Source organism: Diachasmimorpha longicaudata, chromosome 15, assembly GCF_034640455.1.
Source record: "Diachasmimorpha longicaudata isolate KC_UGA_2023 chromosome 15, iyDiaLong2, whole genome shotgun sequence".
NCBI lineage: Eukaryota > Metazoa > Arthropoda > Insecta > Hymenoptera > Braconidae > Diachasmimorpha > Diachasmimorpha longicaudata.
In genome coordinates this window covers 4759858-4776907 of record NC_087239.1, presented here as the reverse complement: position 1 = coordinate 4776907, position 17050 = coordinate 4759858, and the positions used below count along the sequence as shown (strand labels likewise).

Below are 17050 nucleotides of genomic sequence, written 5' to 3'. Positions count from 1 at the left end.
GGTGATTGCAATCGACGCGTCATCAGACTAATTTAATGTGTAAATCAGTCGCTCTCTGATACCGCGTTTATTGTCGGTGAAACTTAAATGAGTTACGGGAAAATTAAGCAATAAACATGCTCCTGTTGTGATTAATGGCCAATGAAATTACTTGAACATTGCTATTTTATATGTAGGTGGTGCTTGATAATAAAATATCATTTTGATTGATTGTAAATCGCGAAACATCTGTTGTGGGAATTTTCTGCTAATTGGGTGAATATTGTGGTTGTTATTTTTTTTTTATGACTTGGATTATTAGGGTGCGAATATTGTGGGTTATTCAAAGATGATTTTCAAGACATGAAAAACGAGGGGTCAATTGCATCGGTAGTAGGGTTGACTGGTTTCAGGGGTGGGAGATACTCGTAGCCATTCGGGTAGCGGGTTGATTTATTCGTTGGTGTCCGCTCACTTGGCTTCATGCTGTCGTACAGAACGTATCGGGTTATATGAAATTGTTAGTGAATGTATGGCACGAAAATTAGTAAATATTCTCAATTTTTTTTCGTTATCACGTACTGTTTTGTTGTGAATAAATCGCACTCGCCGATTATTCTGGCGGATTTTTAATGGGATAAGCAACAATTGTGTTATCAGTGTGGATACAATGGTGATGGCAATGTTTCCGGAGTATAATCAGCACCAAGAAATAGGTACCACTAATAATCTTCATGTGATGTGCGACGTACCCAGAGATTTGACTAATCATTCAATTATTTGATCCATTATCTCGGTCACAAGTGATTTTAGGGAAAAATGTCTTGGACATTTTTTGTGGGTAATTTCATCAGCTACAGAAAAGCTCTCTTGACATTTTCCCCTAAAATGACTCATTCCTGAGATTGATGCAGAATACTGAAAGACAATTTACAAAGCCAAATACATTCAGAAATTAAGTCATTTATTTTGCGCCGAATCATTCACTCACTTCGCGGTAAAAATGTATTCATAAGTACACGCTAAAGTACCAGTAGCATTTATCGTAGTCTCGAGAAGTCTCTAATTTGATGAAATAATTTACAAGGTTGTCTGAATGCTGTAGACTGTGTACAGATGTTGTTGTGCAATGATTCTTGTTCCGGAAACAGTGGCACGAGTCCTGTGAGAGTTGTTCTGCCACTGTGGTAACCAATCTCAGGTTATCCAGACCTGATAGCCGTGAGAAATAATTCCCCCCCTTTATCACCATCACCACCATACAACCACCCTCCCCCTCCCTCCCTCCCTACCCTCCTGCCACCCCTGCACAGGTGACAACCTGTAATCATTGCTTGTTACTCGTCAAATTCCATCAACATCTGAATTATAGATATTTGCATAGAGTAATGACTCCGTGGGTTTGTTGACAGCTTGCGAAATCATCTTGCTGACGACAGACTGTTTCGTCATCATTGCAAGATGAATGATCGTGATGAATAATTGATTGAGGGGATAACGTCACGCAACTGTCGATTCATAATATTTATTTCAGACGAGAAACTAGTTCTCTTTATCATATCGTCTTTGTTTTCATAAGATTTTGAATAATTTAAACAAAAGGAGTTGTACCCTGTGGAGCATAATTTTTATGAGGTGAAAGTCCGAGAGTCACTTGGTCCTAGGTCAATACTATTTATGAATATCTCGTCCACGTGTGGCTGCACAATGCAGAGGGAACATGCCGAGAGTCACAAACGAGTGGTCAAATATCACTATTGAATGATTGTACAAATTCGATGATAAATATTAATATTTTGATGATAATTGTAAGGTTTTTCATAGATTATTATTATTTTTTGTTTCAGGTAAGTGACTTTGTAATCAGCTTTATCTCATCGCCGATGGATTTGGGTTAACGATGAAATATTCAGGAGTTTGAGCCGATCTCATACCAATAGTAAGTTAATCCGTGACTGATTCAGTATCATTAACATAATCGTAATAACGTAGCATTGTAATTTACTCTAATTGATAGGCTGGCTATTTTAAATTCAATGTAGCACAGTATTACATTATGTCTATTCGTGATGTATCTTGGTGATGCACAATAATCAGTGGTTAATTATATCTTCATAACTGGATCATGCAGAATCAGTCACTGGTATAACTAAAATTTAAATGAGGTAAAAGCTCAGTAATAAATGAGAGATCGACTGTTAGGAAGTCGAACGGATCTCAGAAGGTGGAACGCGATAACTGTTATGTTATCTCGCATGGTCAAACATATTCGTGTGAGTTGAGAATCATCAACCGTGGATAGGAAGAATTTTCTAAATTATGGAACGTCTTCTGTTATGATGATTTTAATTAATACTTTCGGACTACACCCTAGCGTGATTTAGCGCAGATTAATTTATTCAGTTACGTCCGACAAACGAGTAGGATATAGTTGCACTGGGGCTGACCATTTCTCGATAAATATCTCAAAATCTAGGGAAAATTGCGTATTTTTTTTATAAAATTTTTTGAGGAGGAAATTAAATCGCGTCTGGCAAGATCTTACCGACACTCCCACACTCATTCTCTCGGCGACGTCATCTTTGTTCTCAATTCCATATCTACGTGCAATCGCTGGCACTTCGTTGGGGTTCTATATAAAGGGATTACCCCGGTAGATAATTCCACTTTGCTTTTTTTCCTCAAGATTGGAATAACTTCGATCAGAGGTAGTTGGGTTTGATTTCTTCTGGGTGGTACATAAATTTTGAAAATTATCTTTTTTGATCGAATTGGAATGTTAGAAAAAATATTTTTCGACCTCCAAGACTTCAAGTACAATCGTAATGATTAATTGATGAAGGAAACGCTCTAAAAATTCATTGTCAGCAGTAAGACAATAGATTTGTCTTCGTCCCACCCCCCAGTCTTTACCCATCGTCTGATCATCCTTAATCCTCGTGAGTACGGGTCTGCCAACCTATCTCATCTCACAAAAGACCCACTTGGTATAATGAACAACCTCGCCTACGCCCCATTATGTAAAATTACGTAATAGTTGAGATGCAGTACATAGTTAGTTCGAGAATTCGGTTGATTACGGGCACCACAATGTTTGAGGATTCTTAAGGATAATTTAGGCTCGAGTGGAACATTAAAAAAAAAATTATAACTTTAGTTTTTTTTCTCCACATTGTTAAATTCATCTAGATGATGCTCGTTAAATTTCCAAAGCACTGGGGGCAGAGCAGCAACAAAAAATAATGTTAATTGTTTATACACGAGTTTAAAGGGAGCATAGATACCTCGCACGTTTTTTTTCTACCTTATCGACAGTCGTCAACGTGGAAAAAATACTGAATTTATCGACCGCCTATTTAATCTCTTGTGAGAGCAGTAAATTTGAAAATTATTTTGGCTGTTGCTCTGTTCCTGAATTTTTTAAAAATTGGCAAACGCTGTCAGAACGATTTAATAGATGGGAAAAATTTTTTCCCCCAGAATTGGCGGCATTTTTTAAATATTCTACTGCTAGTCTGATTATCCTTAAAGCACTGGGACTCCAAATGATTCAAGAATGAGTGTCGTTAGGTCTGATAGTATTACGCAAGTCCGGAAACAGAATACTGCACGCAGACGCAAGAGCATGCACGAGCTCTGGAAGAGCCTCTCTCTTTTTTCCTCTGGTTCACCTTTGCTAGGACGGTCGTGGGGAATTATTCAAGGCCAAGGCGAAGGTTTCTCAATCGAACAGAGTATCCAACGGTATTTATTTTCCATACAATTCAATTATTCAATGTGGATCATTATGTAATTGAGGAGTATATCGAGTACTCCAACACTAGTGGAGAATAACGAATAACAGGATAATTAGTGATCGATGGTTTATGGTTAACGAGTCGTTCGATGGGATGAATTATTTAAAAATTTTGGTTGGCGTGATGGCATGCTGGTAATTGTCTCTAGTTGAGTATTTTTGGGGATGAAGTTCCGAAGAATTTTAACGTTAATTATTATTTTAGAAAGGCAAGAATATACGTTGAGAAAATTTTTCGCAGAATTGTTACGAATTTTTTATTTTTTTTCGGAGTATTCCATCATTTTTACTGAATATTTCGCTCCGTCGGGTATTTGAAGGTTGAAAAATAATTTTGAAATAGCTGGTTGAGATATCTTGTTTATAAAACAGAAGGATTCAATACTGGCGAGAGAGTAATCTACTAGCACTTTTAACTTCCCTCAGCACGCTATATCCCCAGCAACCGGCTATTTTAACATCGAGTTTTCGGGGCACCGGCGGCATTCCTCAGCATGGAACGCAATGGCCAATAAGCCCTGTGGCAATTCCTTCGGAAATCTCCATACCCTCTTTTGGAGATGATTGTTTGGTCAATTGAAATACGTCTCATCTTCAGCATGAAAATTCATGTCTATTTGCGGTAATTTTGTTGATAGGTGTTGAGAAAGTCAAAGTGTCTGATTCTTCTTGCTATCCTCATCCTGAACTCATTCTGCATCATTCAATTATCTTTCAAAAGTCTTTTGGTTTTTTCCAATTGACAGATAGACGATACCCAATTTCTGAGATGAATATATTTATTTACTCAGTCATATGTCACAAAAAATTGATTGAAAAAATATTCTAAAAGCATATTTTGTTCGGCACTACAATATTCAACAAATGGAAGTTCCTCAAATTAAATTTCATAGCGCTGAGATTTTAGCACGTGGTGTTCATGTTCTTGGAACTTTTTTTATTATTAATTTTCTTGGATCGTTTGAGTGCTAAATTTGGACAGTCGGATCAACTACGCGTGCGGAGAATAACGGTGTGGCGGTGTGTGTAGCAACAATTGTACAGAAAAATGGTCTGTTAATGATAACAGGCATTGCTGGAACAGGCATTGCACATCGAACCATCATAACAGCTGAAACCGCTGCAGCCTCAGTCCCTTCCTCGTTGACTTCTATAAATGCCTTTTGAATTACGTGACTAACTGATATGGGGGTGTCAGTCATACCTTGGAAGTTTGCACTGGCGTCAAACATGTTTGACATTCCCATCTGAAAGCAGTGGATCGTTGAAGTGTCAAGACTACCATCAAATTTTATGAAAAGCTAATGTCACTTACTTTTTGAAGAATAGGATTCAAGTTGAGGTTACTTTCAATTTTGAATTTTGGTAGTTGCAAGTTTATATTGCGAAGGGATAATTTGTCCTTGAGTAGCTCTAAGAAATTAATGTTGTTTAGTTGATCTTCAATCGCTTTCAGACCAGTGATTTCACGTGGAAGAATGATTATCATGCTCAGGGCATCTGTTTCATCGTTACGCTGGAATAATTAATTGTTTTAATGAGGGACTGAGAATATATTATTTTATTATTTCGTAAAGGGGGAGAAGAAATCTGTGAACCTAAGGGAGCTAGAAATTCATCAAAATGCTCACCTCATAGGGAAGTTCGATACATGTTGCATTGAGTTCTGACAGTTCACAAAATCGATAACGTTTTTCTATTTGCATCATCGGCACTTCCTTGGTTGTGTTTTCATCAATGTGAAAGGGCCTTGGCTTTGTCAATGCAGGGCTGAATTTCATCTTCCAATTGCCCTTGAAGTAAACAGCGTTTACCAGGACAAGCTGGACTCCATTCAGTCCCGCTAGGGTAAAATTAATGATTACATTGATGTAACAATTACTGGTAATGTGACGTTGTTACATGACATATTGACAGTTTACCTGGTTCAACTACGTTTGTGATGCGACCGTTAGTTTTTTCTTGACACCAATTATTGATGGTATTGCTGGCTTCAACAGTGTTTTTAAAATCAACATTTTGAGACGCTGATCGAAAATAAGTCTCCGTTAGTTCTTGAAATTCTTGATTGATCTTCAAACTATTGTCCACAAATATTCGATTCGCAAGTTTAAGTTGAACTGATTTTATTGACTGAAAAAATTTTTCGGAATTACTGAGCTGACAGTTTGTGTTAACTGAAGAGATTCAATTCTACTTACGTTCAGTGCGTCAATCAGTAATTGATATCCACTTTTATTTATAGTCTCGTTATCAGAAAAATTCAGGACTGTTTTCAATTCTCGTTCTGTCTTCTCTCGAGCTCCATAAGTCAACATTGACAATACCATGGAGACACTCAGAGGTGAACAGATGAGGTTTTTTTTGTCATTATCTGCCACTACCTGGGATCACAAAAAAAAATTCAATTTCTCAATCAATTTGAGTATTTCCACTGATAATAATTTACTAACCTTGTAAAATTCGGAGGAAAATTTTCTGGCACCGGTGGTGACAGTTCGCAAAGCGTCTGGAATATCCGATGTTGACATGGCGAATGCTCCAGTTGAATTTAACTGGAGAAGGACAACCACGATCGATGAGCAATTGGAAAGACTCCGTTGTGACTCCAACGCATGAGTGTTCGGTTAGAGAAACAGCATTTACCACTCCCACTATAAAATATTGTGACGTCATCGGATCACGTGTGATTTTTTAAATTTCTATTCTTGAATGCAATTCGTTTAAGTCGCAATTATTTCACGGAATGCATGATAACCTTGGTGGAGTGACAACAGGGAGTAGGGGAAGAGGTATTTTCAGGTGGTAACAGCGATGATGTGTTTACTTTAGTGTCGATGTTGTAATCATTTCACTGGTAATGAGTCATGACTTGTCTATTTTGATAACGGATACTTGTTCTTTAAATCATTGGAATATTTCAATAGCGATTGAACTCCAATTGTGAAAAAAAAAACGACGTTAGATATAATATAACGTGAAATTGTTTCTTTGATTTTTGTATTGTACCTCTTTCAATTTGTTTTTCTTGCTTCACCAATTTCTGAGATAAGAAACTTTATCCCTCCAAAGCACTGCTATTATTGGTGTCTGATCTAGCTGTAGATCATCGACCGATTACTCTCGGATATCTTTTCTTTCTGGGACATTGGTATTGATCAATTTTCAATCAGAGATTTCTCAGTGGAAAAATAAGAATCGAAGGTGTTCATGATAAGATAGATTATTTATTATTCGTTTTTTTTTAATCACATGACGTTGATAATTCAAATATTCTGACATTTATCTTGTTGATTCATTAATTTAACGTTGGATCGACCACGGTAGCGAGGAAGATGGGTATCCCCGTGTTTTTCGCAACTAGTGCACACAAAAAGGGTCTGTCTACCACAATGCTCGGTGGAAGACACATTGGAGTCAGTTTCATATCTGCAAACGAAAAAATTTATCAAAATTCCGATTATTTTAGGCCTTTTTGTTTTATAAGAACTTACATGAGACAGCACCAGCCTCTGTACCCTCTTCATTCACTTCAATGAATGCTTTCTGAATGACTTTACTGACTTTTAACGGTGGAGCATCGGTTATTCCAGTAAAGTCAGCTGCATCAGTGAATGCTATTTTCACTCCCATCTGGAATATCGAATTGTTTTAGTGCTGGATAATTATTTATCCCATTAAGAATGTAAATTGAAACAATTATCAACCTTTTGAAGGACCTCAGCGACCTCCAGCTTGCTCTCAAGCTTGAACTTTGGAAGACTCAACATGACTCTATGTCTAGGTCCATTAAGCTGGGAAAAATCGACTTTCTCCAGGTTTTCCACCACTTTTTTCAGTCCACTGACTTCTGCAGGAAGAATTATGTACATGCTAGTGGCGTCGCTCTCGTCCTTGCTCTGATAACGAAATAAACAAATTAATAAAATCAGTCATTCAGTTGTGAATGTTGTCTTGTTTGAGTTACCTCGTATGGAAGTTCAATGTACTGAGCGTCAAGATCAGGAATATCTCCGTAATTAAAATTCGTGTTTGTGTACATCATTGGAACTTGCTTCGAAACAGTATCACTGATGGAAAATGATTGGGGTGTGGTATCCTCAGTTTGGAATGGATCATTCCATTTTCCTTTGAAGTGAATTGCGTTGACTAGAATCAAGGAAGCGTCCTGCACATCGTCTGGAAAAAAATTAATAGTAAACGAATACTTGATGATCATCTAGGGGAATTGGTGAAATAATTACTCGGTTGAACAACGTCCTTGATGCGCCCTTCAGTCTCTTTCTCACACCACATATTGATGATTCTACTGCTCTCGTCTAATTTGGTAAAATCAACCGGCTGCACATCTGATCTGAATGATGACTCAGTTATGGTTTTGAATTCTGATTTTAATTCAAAGCCACTTGCTGTGAATATCTTGTTTGCCAGGTGCAACTTGACATTTTCGAAATTCTAAAAATTTCTCGAAGGGAAAATCGACTTTTGTAAAAATCCAATTTTGATGGGATATGATTTTTTTTTCTGCATTTGTATGAAAAAAAAAATTGAACTTACAGTTAGTCGATCCAACAGGAGTCTGATATTTTTGCTGACAGCTGAGCTGTCAGCTGACAGCTGGAGGACAGACTGCAACTCATTTTGGGTGTTACCATGGGCACCGAATACAGCCATGGACAAGGTCATTGAAACACTAACCGGTGAACAGACAACATTTCCACTTTCTCCCTCTGTCAGTGACTGCAAAGTCAATGATATTTCATACCGTCGATATTCCGTGGAACTTTTAAGTTGTCGTTAATTACCTTGTAAAAATTCGTTGAAAATCTATTTACGCTGGTGGCAATGGATCGCAATGCGATGTTTTCGTTCTCGTCTGACATGTCGGGTGTTTTCATCTGCAAGGCGCGACGTGTAATGCGGCGCAATTTCGACTTAAAGCTGCGGATGGGCGAAGCCGACGACGTCACTAATCACGTGGTGCGATGGGTTTTTTACTGGGAGAAACGAACGTCATCTCTTGACGGAGTGGATCGATATCGCGACAATGCTTGTTTCGATTATTTGCGATTGTGTCAAATGCACATGTCGATTTTGACAGTTTGACATTTTCTGAATTTCGTAAAACGTCAATAACTTGATATTGATGGGAGAAGATTCGATGCCTAGTTTTTACTACAGCAGATAATCCCTATAGGGACTTCCCTTTTATTATTCTATGGCAGAGGGCCTCATAAAATTAACTCAACAAATATTTTTCTACATTCGAAAAGCAAAAGGTAGAATAGGGAATTTTGTAGTCGCGAAAATCATAAAACCACCAATTTTTTCTATACGAAATAATTAACAGGAAGGGATTATCTTGTAGGGCATAATTTTATTGATTGAGTAGGATTTTTCTTTTAGGACATGGGCTGGGAAAGGATTTATCGTTGCGGAGAGAAAACAGAAAGAGTTATTTTTCAATAATTTTTTTTATTTCATATTATATCAATAACTCGCTTTCTATTGAACATATATTGTATATAGCTACTCAATATTGATTGAACTAATAGGTTTCAATTGTCGTGTAACATGGAAGAAAAATTGAATATTTTTGTCTGGCTTAATTTTCCGGAAGTGTTACATGTCCTTGGAAGAGAATAGTATCGGTTGATCTGTGAACTATCGCATAGATGAAGGGCTTATTAACTTCCACTGTTATTGGGATAATCGGAATCTCCCCTATGGAGGCCGCAAGGCCTACGATACCGACTGAAAAATAATAATAAATTTTCCCATTTGATTGAAGAATAAATCCTCAGTGTCGGTTACATTTGCAAAAAAAAAAACATCAAAAGCATCAACATTTCTATGAAGTTAATTAATTTAAACGTTAAAGGACTGGATTAATGCTCGACTTGTTAATATTATCAGCTGTTAAAATTAGGTCAATATCTTTTTAGTAAGTCAATAATTTCGAATTTTTAGTCTCGGAAATTGTACTTTTTTTCATACTCTAATTTGCTGGAAGTGTGATGTGCCCTTGAAAGAGAACCGTATTGGTTGAACCATGAACTATGGCGTAGATAAAGGGCTTGTTAACTTCCACTGTCAATGGCTGGATCGGTGGCCCAAGTGCACTAGTCACGGCTACTATACCGACTGAAATTTAACAATACTAATTTCCAAATTTTGTCGACAAAAATTTAAACGCAATCAATTTTAACTCTAGACCTTAGGTAATTAGTCATTTTTATTGAGAATAAGTCCACATTACGAGGCGTTAGGGTCTTATTTATGTCATCAGCTGGTAACATTGTCAAGGGAGAGGGAGATTACGTTGTCGTGAGGAACTTGACCTGATTAATTCCACACGAATTGGGAATAGCATTAAAAATGGTACAATTTCCGTGCTTTAATTTGTGGGGAGTGTGATGTGCCCTTGGAAGAGAACCGTATTTGTTGAACTATGAACAATAGCATAGATAAAGGGCCTGTTAATGATCAGCGACTTTGGTTCCATGGGTTGCATGAGGGCAGATTCTGCAAATATTACCGCTGAAAGAAAAGAATATTTACCTTCATAGAAAGGGTACCGTGAAGTTTCAATTAATTATCCAATTCGTGAGCAGTTAATTAAAAGTAGACTTTATTAATCCACTAGTCTTCAAAAGGGCAACTCACGTTGGGACCCATGAAAAGTTAATTGATCATGACATATTTCCACAGATCACGCGTTAATAAATTATTTAACACAATTAAATCGCAGATTTTATCTGAAAATTGTGCATTTCCGTTTTCTCTAATTTTCGGGGAGTGTGATGTGTCCTTGGAAGAGGATTGTACTGGTCAATTGGTGGACAATTGCATAGACAAAGGGTCTGTTGACTTCCACTGTGATCGGTTCATTCGATTCATCGTTTACAGAATCCACGACTGCTATGACAACTGAATGTAAATAGTGATAATTTACATATTTCATCAGTGAGAATGAAGATTCATTCATCCAATAGATTACATTCAGCAGAACTGAGGTGTTAGTCAGTTATTGAAGCATGAGTATTAGTAGATGGATCCATGATGTGGCTTTCCTAAAAAATCACGTCAATTTAAATTTTCTCTCCAAAAGATGATTCAAAAGTTGTGCCAAATTAAATGAAAAAAAAAAATAGATTTCCGCCTACTCTAATTTTCCGGTAGTGTGATGTGTCCTTGAAAAAGAACAGTATTGGTAGATCCGTGAACAATGGCATAAATGAAGGGTCTGTCAATGTCCATGGTAATTGGTTGAATTGGTGGTGCTGGCCGGGAAGACGCACCTCCTATACCTACTGAATGCAAATGATGTGCATTTACCAATATCATTGTACTTCAGTTTAATTACAAACATTGAACAATTAGACACCACTAAAAGCATGCGGTTCAGTGAAACATCAATAGAGATACCAACAATTATTGAAATATTTAGAAATCAAAAGAACAAGTGATCAGGATCACGACGATAAATTATTAATTTTGCTATTACTCTAATTGTTGGGAAGTGTGATGTGTCCTTGGAAGAGCACAGTATTTGTAGATCCATGAACAATCGCATAGACAAAAGGTTTGTTAACATCGACTGTTATTGGCTGAAGCGGTGGTGCTGGTAGTGAATATGGAACTGCTATTCCTACTGCAATTAGATATCACAAAGACAAATATTTATTTCCGTACAAATGAGCATTTATTAGACATTAAATTACAATCATAAACATAAAATTATTGGTTACTCGTGTAAGCATAAATTAATAGACTGGTTTGATAATGTGGCCTTGGAAAAGGATGGAATTTGTAGAGCTGTGCACAATAGCGTAAACGAATGGTTTATCAATGGTCAAGGTTAGGGGAAGTGGTAGAACGTGCCCTGATCGTACTGCTACTACTCCCACTGAAATTCAAGAGTTTGACATCAATGGAATATTCCGTGCTGGGTTAGAGCTAGATGTCGAGGCCATGAATGATAGCACAGAAGCTCAAAGGGATTTAAAAAAAAAACTACTAAGAGAGATTATGGAGTATAAAAATACCTGTCACAGCTGCTGCCTCACTTCCCTCTTCGTTGACTTCTATCACAGCTTTCTGGAGGACTTTGCTTATTTTCAGTGGTGGACTGTTTGTGATTTTTGTGAAGTCCGCTGCGTCCGAGAACATGCGTCGCAAGCCCATCTGCATAAAGATGATGATTAATTGTCCACAAAGACAAAGAAGAAGACCAACAAAATTAGAGAATCGACAAATCATAATTTACAATCAAGGGATGGATTTCGAATTTTTTTCTTAGTTGCAATTAATTTTCTTTTACGTACATCTTGAAGCGTTTCCTGCAAGTTCAATGAACTCTCGGTCTTAAACTTGGGAAGGTAGAGGTACATGTCAGTGGTGCGACCGGTGTTATGGAGATCTTGGAAGTTGACAGTATTTAAATTGTCCTCAGCCTTTGCCAATCCTTCAGCACTGTTGGGGAGGATGATGAACATGCTGATAGCATCCTTTTCATCGTCGTGCTGTTGGGGATGGTGGGAAGGTTAATAATAGATAAATTTCGTATGAACAATTGTCTTTCAATGAGGACAGGTCACTCACTTCATAAGGTAGCTCTACGAACTGGGCATCTAGTGCTGGTAGAATTCCATAATTGTAACTGTGACGTGTGTTCATCATGGGCACATCCTTTGTTGTTTTCGAGTCTATGTAGAATGGTTTAGGGCGTGTGAGGGACTCCTTAAATTTGTTCTTCCATTGTCCTTTGAAGTAGACAGCGTTTACGAGGACGAGAGCAGCGCCATCTAGGTCATCTTCAGTAAACAGATGAAGAAATATATTTGAGATTATGATTTAATGACAATTTCATTGATATGTTATCAATATCGATTAATCACCTGGTTTGACTACTTCTTTGATGAGGCCGTTGGTTTGGGCTGAACACCAGCTGTTGATTGTTGCACTGGCAGCAGCAGTATTTCCAAAATCAAGACTTTCTGCTGCGGATTTGAAGGAATTTTTTGTCACCTCCTGGAAGGCTGGTTTTATTTCAAAGCCACTTGCAGTGTAGATCTTGTTGGCCACTTGGAGCTTGACTTTCTTGACATTCTGGTGATAATAATCCGGGTTAGACTGATTATTTTGTTGTTGGGTGAAAATCATGAACTTACATTGAGGGTATCGATTAGCGTTTCAAAACCACTTTTCGTTACAGCGTCGTCCGCTGGTAGACGAAGTCCTGCACGCATTTCTGTTGCTGTAGCACCACCAGCACCAAATGCTGCCATTGACAATACCATTGAAACACTCACTGGTGAGCAGATTAGATTCTCTGATCTCTTCTCTTTTGATATGGCCTGTTAACATGGTGATCGGTATTGATGTCAAATTCTCAGGTCAAGGTTAACAATGTTTCGAATTTTTATTCGCGAAAAAATTCTTACTTTAAAAAAATCAACAGCAAATAGATTGAGCGATGTCGATACTGCTCGGAGATTCGCGTCTTTTGTATCCACAGCTGCTGATGCTGTGTCTTGGAAATTTGATGTCATAAAGACAGCTCCAAGAGCGATGAGAGTAGAATCTAGTGGAAAATTAAATCGATTTAGAACTACGTAGAAAAAATTAATGTCTGAATTTCAGATCTATCTTTTGACATTTTTGGAAAAAAAAATAGAGGAATTTTGTCTGCTGAATTTGAAATATGTTATTATTTTATTCAGACGTTTTAGGGCCTGGAAAATTTTATTATCTTTATAAAATTTACAAAAATTGAACATTTTTTATTTTGTTCAATCAACGAGAGGACGAAAAAATAATCCAAAAACATACGTACAACTCTTCATTTTGGAAAATATCCTAGCTATATAATTTGAAACGTTCGTAACGATACAACACTAAAGTGGAACTAATATTCTGTGTTCCAAGCGCTGAGTATTTATCGTATGAATCGACATGGGAATCCCCACCCAGACCCTGAGAAATTTTTTTTTTCCGAGATAAGCAGTCAAAAGAAATATTATTCTCCTCTGTCTACAGGGTTTCTCATACCAATATCTTTTGCATAAATACATGACCGTCGGTTATTGATTTATGTAAAGTTATGTAAAGTGATATTTAAAACTGTGTGTACATGTATATGCCGTCACAAGTAAAATTAAAAATAGCTTGTAGTTCTGTTGAAGGAAAAAAAAAATTTCCTTATATCAGTTTTCATAGATTCTCTATTTGTTTCATGTGTATGCACATTGTCTAGTCGTCAGGCCATTGCGTTTTCAAAAGACTGATTGCAATTCCATCAGTAATCGTAGATATTGCTGAATTGCTATCGCTGGGTGGAGTTGATCTCCATGAGGATCAAGGACGTGGAGGGAATTTTTGTTATTCGGTATCTTTGGATATTGACTGTTTCTCACGTGACGATGTTGTTTAATCTTGATTCAACGTTATCTTAACCTCGAGATATTGTAGATTTTTGGCTGAACTTGACCTATTACAGGATAAAGTTCATCAGGTGGGAATCATGATTATCATTAACTTCAGTGACATTTCTAAAAAAAATTGCAAATATTACGTGATTGAATGTCATTACAATCATGTCTATCAATGATTTTTAAACTGCAATTTTTCATCTGCTTCAACGACGGTTTAATGTCCAAAGATAGAAATACAATAAAAAAATTGTCGGAAAAAAGAAAAATAAATACGTTTGACGTAATCCGCAAGTGAATTAAATTCTGAGAACATTGAAATAACTCAACAACTTCATAACAATTGTGGCACACACAACACAGGATTTTTTTTTATGAGATTTTACCACTTCGGGAGGAATTATCTGATAAATTTCTATTGTCCCCGGTGATAAACCTGGGTATTCCCCCGAATATTTCCCCTTAGGTGCGAGTAAGACACATCTGGTGTAATTCTTTATTCGTAAAAATATTTATTCAAAAGTTCGTTACATAATTAAAGCAGTAGTTTCTCTGTTTGGTACATGCAATAAATTCACTGGATAATTTGACGTTTATTTCTTTTATTGCGTGGGGTCGACAACACGACCGCTGAAGAGAATAGTTTTCCCCTGGCCATCTTCTGAGCGGTTGTTCAACAGGGCAATACCAAAGTAGAAAGGCCTGTCAACAATCAGAGTCACTGATTCAGGTTCGGGTATCTGCGCTGACATTGGCACTGGTATCACTAGAATTATCGAGAAAATAATTAATTAATCGAGTGATCTATCGTAATTTTTCATAATTAATTATTATTGACGATGTGTACTTATGCTAACAGCTGCCGCCTCAGTACCCTCTTCATTCACTTCAATCATTGCTTTTTGCATTGCTTTGGAAATTTTTAGGGGTGGGGAATCAGTGATACCAGTGAAATTCGCTCTATCATCGAACATATCTGTCATTCCCATCTGTAAAAAAAAATTACTGATTATTGTTACATGTGGATTTTTATTTTTGTTTAGTTTTAGATATTTTTAAATTGTTCAACCTCTTGCATCACAGCCTGTAAATCTATGGTGCTCTCCATTTTAAATTTTGGTATTTCAAGTATCACGTTCTGCATGCTGCCCTTCTGACGAATGGCATTCAAACCCAGAGGTTTTAGGCCCTCCTCCACATCCTTCAGACCGTTAATTTCGTTCGGTACAATCAGGAACATGCTGGCATAGCTGTCCTCGTCGTTCGTTTTCTGAAAATTAAAAAATACTCATTTTTATCGAATACAAAACCTTTCACACACGAAAATATTTAAAAAGTCACCCTACCGCATAGGGTAATTCCACGAATTTTGCTTTGACAGTAGGCAATTCTCCATAAAACAAATAATCCATCTTCTTCATCATTGGAACATACTTAGTCGTTTTGTCATCGATGTGAAATGTTTTCTGCATCGTCCACATCTTGTTGAAAGGCTCTGCCCAGTTACCCTTGAAGTACACAGCATTGGCAAGTACCATCAAAGCGTCTGTGATGTCCTCTGTGAATGTCAATTGGTGATTGGGAATATCATATCAAGATAACTCGAAATATCTGATAATGTTTGAGAGCATGATTTACCTGATTTTATTAAATTTTGAATTTTGTTGTTTGTCTTTTCTGCAGCCCAGGCATTGATCGTTTCGACTGCCTCCGGTTTTTTAAAATCCAAATTTTGAACCACAGAGTTAAAGGTCTTTTCCGTTACTTCTTTGAATTCTGGTTTTATTTCAAAGCCAGTGGTTGTAAAAATTCTGTTGGCCATTTTCAATTGAACGCTTTTCACGGTCTGTGAAGAAGAAAATATCCTGAAGGACGTGAACAGAATATTGGCGATATTCAGTGTTTTCTTAACGTTACGGTTGATTACATGTTAATTAATTAAATTATGAAAATTGAAATTTACCTCGTGCTGATCCATCATTGATTTTATTCCTGCCTTCACCACGGAATCATCTTCGGGTAAATTCAAGGCTTTTTTTATTTGGGTTTTTGTATTACCATCTGCACCGAATAACGCCATTGAAGTCACCATGCTGATGCCAATTGGTGACATAATCAAATTACCGTTCACGTTTTTGACGGTTTTCTGGAATTATTATGATAATATGAAGAAAAATGTCAAGAAAAATGATGCGAAAATCCGGAAAAGCGATGTTGAATACTCTTTCCTAATTTTTTAAGTCAAAAGATCTGATGACACTCAACATTTTGGTTCCTTTATTTTTGTATTCATATTGTTGTAGACATTATTTACCGTGTGAAATTCCTTAGCGAATAGACTGAATCCTCTGGAGATGGTATTCAGGGCTTGCGAATTTTCTGGGACTGACATTCCCCACGATGTAGCCAAGAAGGCGATTCCAAATACCACGACAGCTTCAAATTATGCAACAAAAATACTTCACTTGAGCAAATCATTGAATCAATGAATTCAAAGTTCCGAATAATTCTGACGATCGACAGAAATTCCAATTACGAAAGAGAATCAAAAGACGTTCGACGTGTCAACTCGTTAATTTTTTATTCTAAAAAATTGAATAAAGTTGGTATCATAATTACCTCTCATGTTGGGAGAATTATAATAATTGAACAATTACTGAACCGAGACAAGAGACCACTGGCTCTTTATATCTTGAATCCCCAACTTTATATACCAGATCTAGCTTTCCGATCAAGTTGTTTACTTTCGATTCCCTAGTTTGGTTTTTCCCTAGTGATGTTATGCAAAATAATATAAAAACAGTGTTGGTACAGGTCATGATTAGATCGCAGTTCAGAGAGC

The 17050-nt window shown here is 37.0% G+C and overlaps 2 protein-coding genes across 17 annotated transcripts in view; one reads left to right on the top strand and one right to left on the bottom strand.

The window, feature by feature from the left end:
• LOC135169415 (MAP7 domain-containing protein 2-like) overlaps window positions 1-17050 on the top strand; it is a 76092-nt gene that overhangs the window by 4083 nt on the left and 54959 nt on the right. For 3 of the 16 annotated variants that reach the window (XM_064134410.1, XM_064134407.1, XM_064134402.1), the window contains exon 1: window positions 477-695. The exons of 9 other annotated variants lie outside the window; for them this stretch is intronic. In XM_064134410.1, coding sequence (XP_063990480.1) covers window positions 650-695 — 46 coding nt within the window. In that variant the 5' untranslated portion in view covers window positions 477-649. Of the gene's footprint in view, window positions 1-126; window positions 173-476; window positions 696-17050 lie in introns of those variants that run through there. 4 more of the 16 variants (XM_064134430.1, XM_064134424.1, XM_064134411.1 and 1 more) reach the window with 3 other exon arrangements.
• On the bottom strand, window positions 4537-16978 carry LOC135169781 (uncharacterized). The gene is made up of 40 exons (XM_064135077.1): window positions 16828-16978; window positions 16523-16644; window positions 16172-16354; window positions 15847-16054; window positions 15555-15766; window positions 15278-15478; window positions 15056-15197; window positions 14814-14974; window positions 14539-14702; window positions 14275-14328; window positions 13687-13834; window positions 13614-13617; window positions 13222-13361; window positions 12949-13134; window positions 12676-12886; window positions 12380-12591; window positions 12103-12300; window positions 11824-11962; window positions 11286-11429; window positions 11090-11164; window positions 10562-10705; window positions 10226-10315; window positions 10035-10064; window positions 9827-9919; window positions 9402-9529; window positions 8801-8966; window positions 8581-8744; window positions 8333-8515; window positions 8020-8230; window positions 7743-7954; window positions 7483-7674; window positions 7270-7408; window positions 7098-7204; window positions 6813-6874; window positions 6229-6397; window positions 5977-6159; window positions 5698-5908; window positions 5407-5618; window positions 5091-5291; window positions 4537-5022 (listed from the first exon to the last, which is right to left on the bottom strand). Exons 1-40 carry the CDS (start codon window positions 16832-16834, stop codon window positions 4744-4746), a joined length of 6087 nt encoding a protein of 2028 aa, XP_063991147.1. The 5' UTR covers window positions 16835-16978; the 3' UTR covers window positions 4537-4743.

What these genes read in the sequence shown, in the direction of transcription:
- LOC135169781 (XM_064135077.1), bottom strand. An exon ending in TACAGGCTGTGATGCAAGAG is followed by an intron (nt 15,198 to 15,277) that starts GTTGAACAATTT and finishes TTTTTTTTACAG; the next exon opens with ATGGGAATGACAGATATGTT. An exon ending in TGAATCCTATTCTTCAAAAA is followed by an intron (nt 5,023 to 5,090) that starts GTAAGTGACATT and finishes CACTGCTTTCAG; the next exon opens with ATGGGAATGTCAAACATGTT.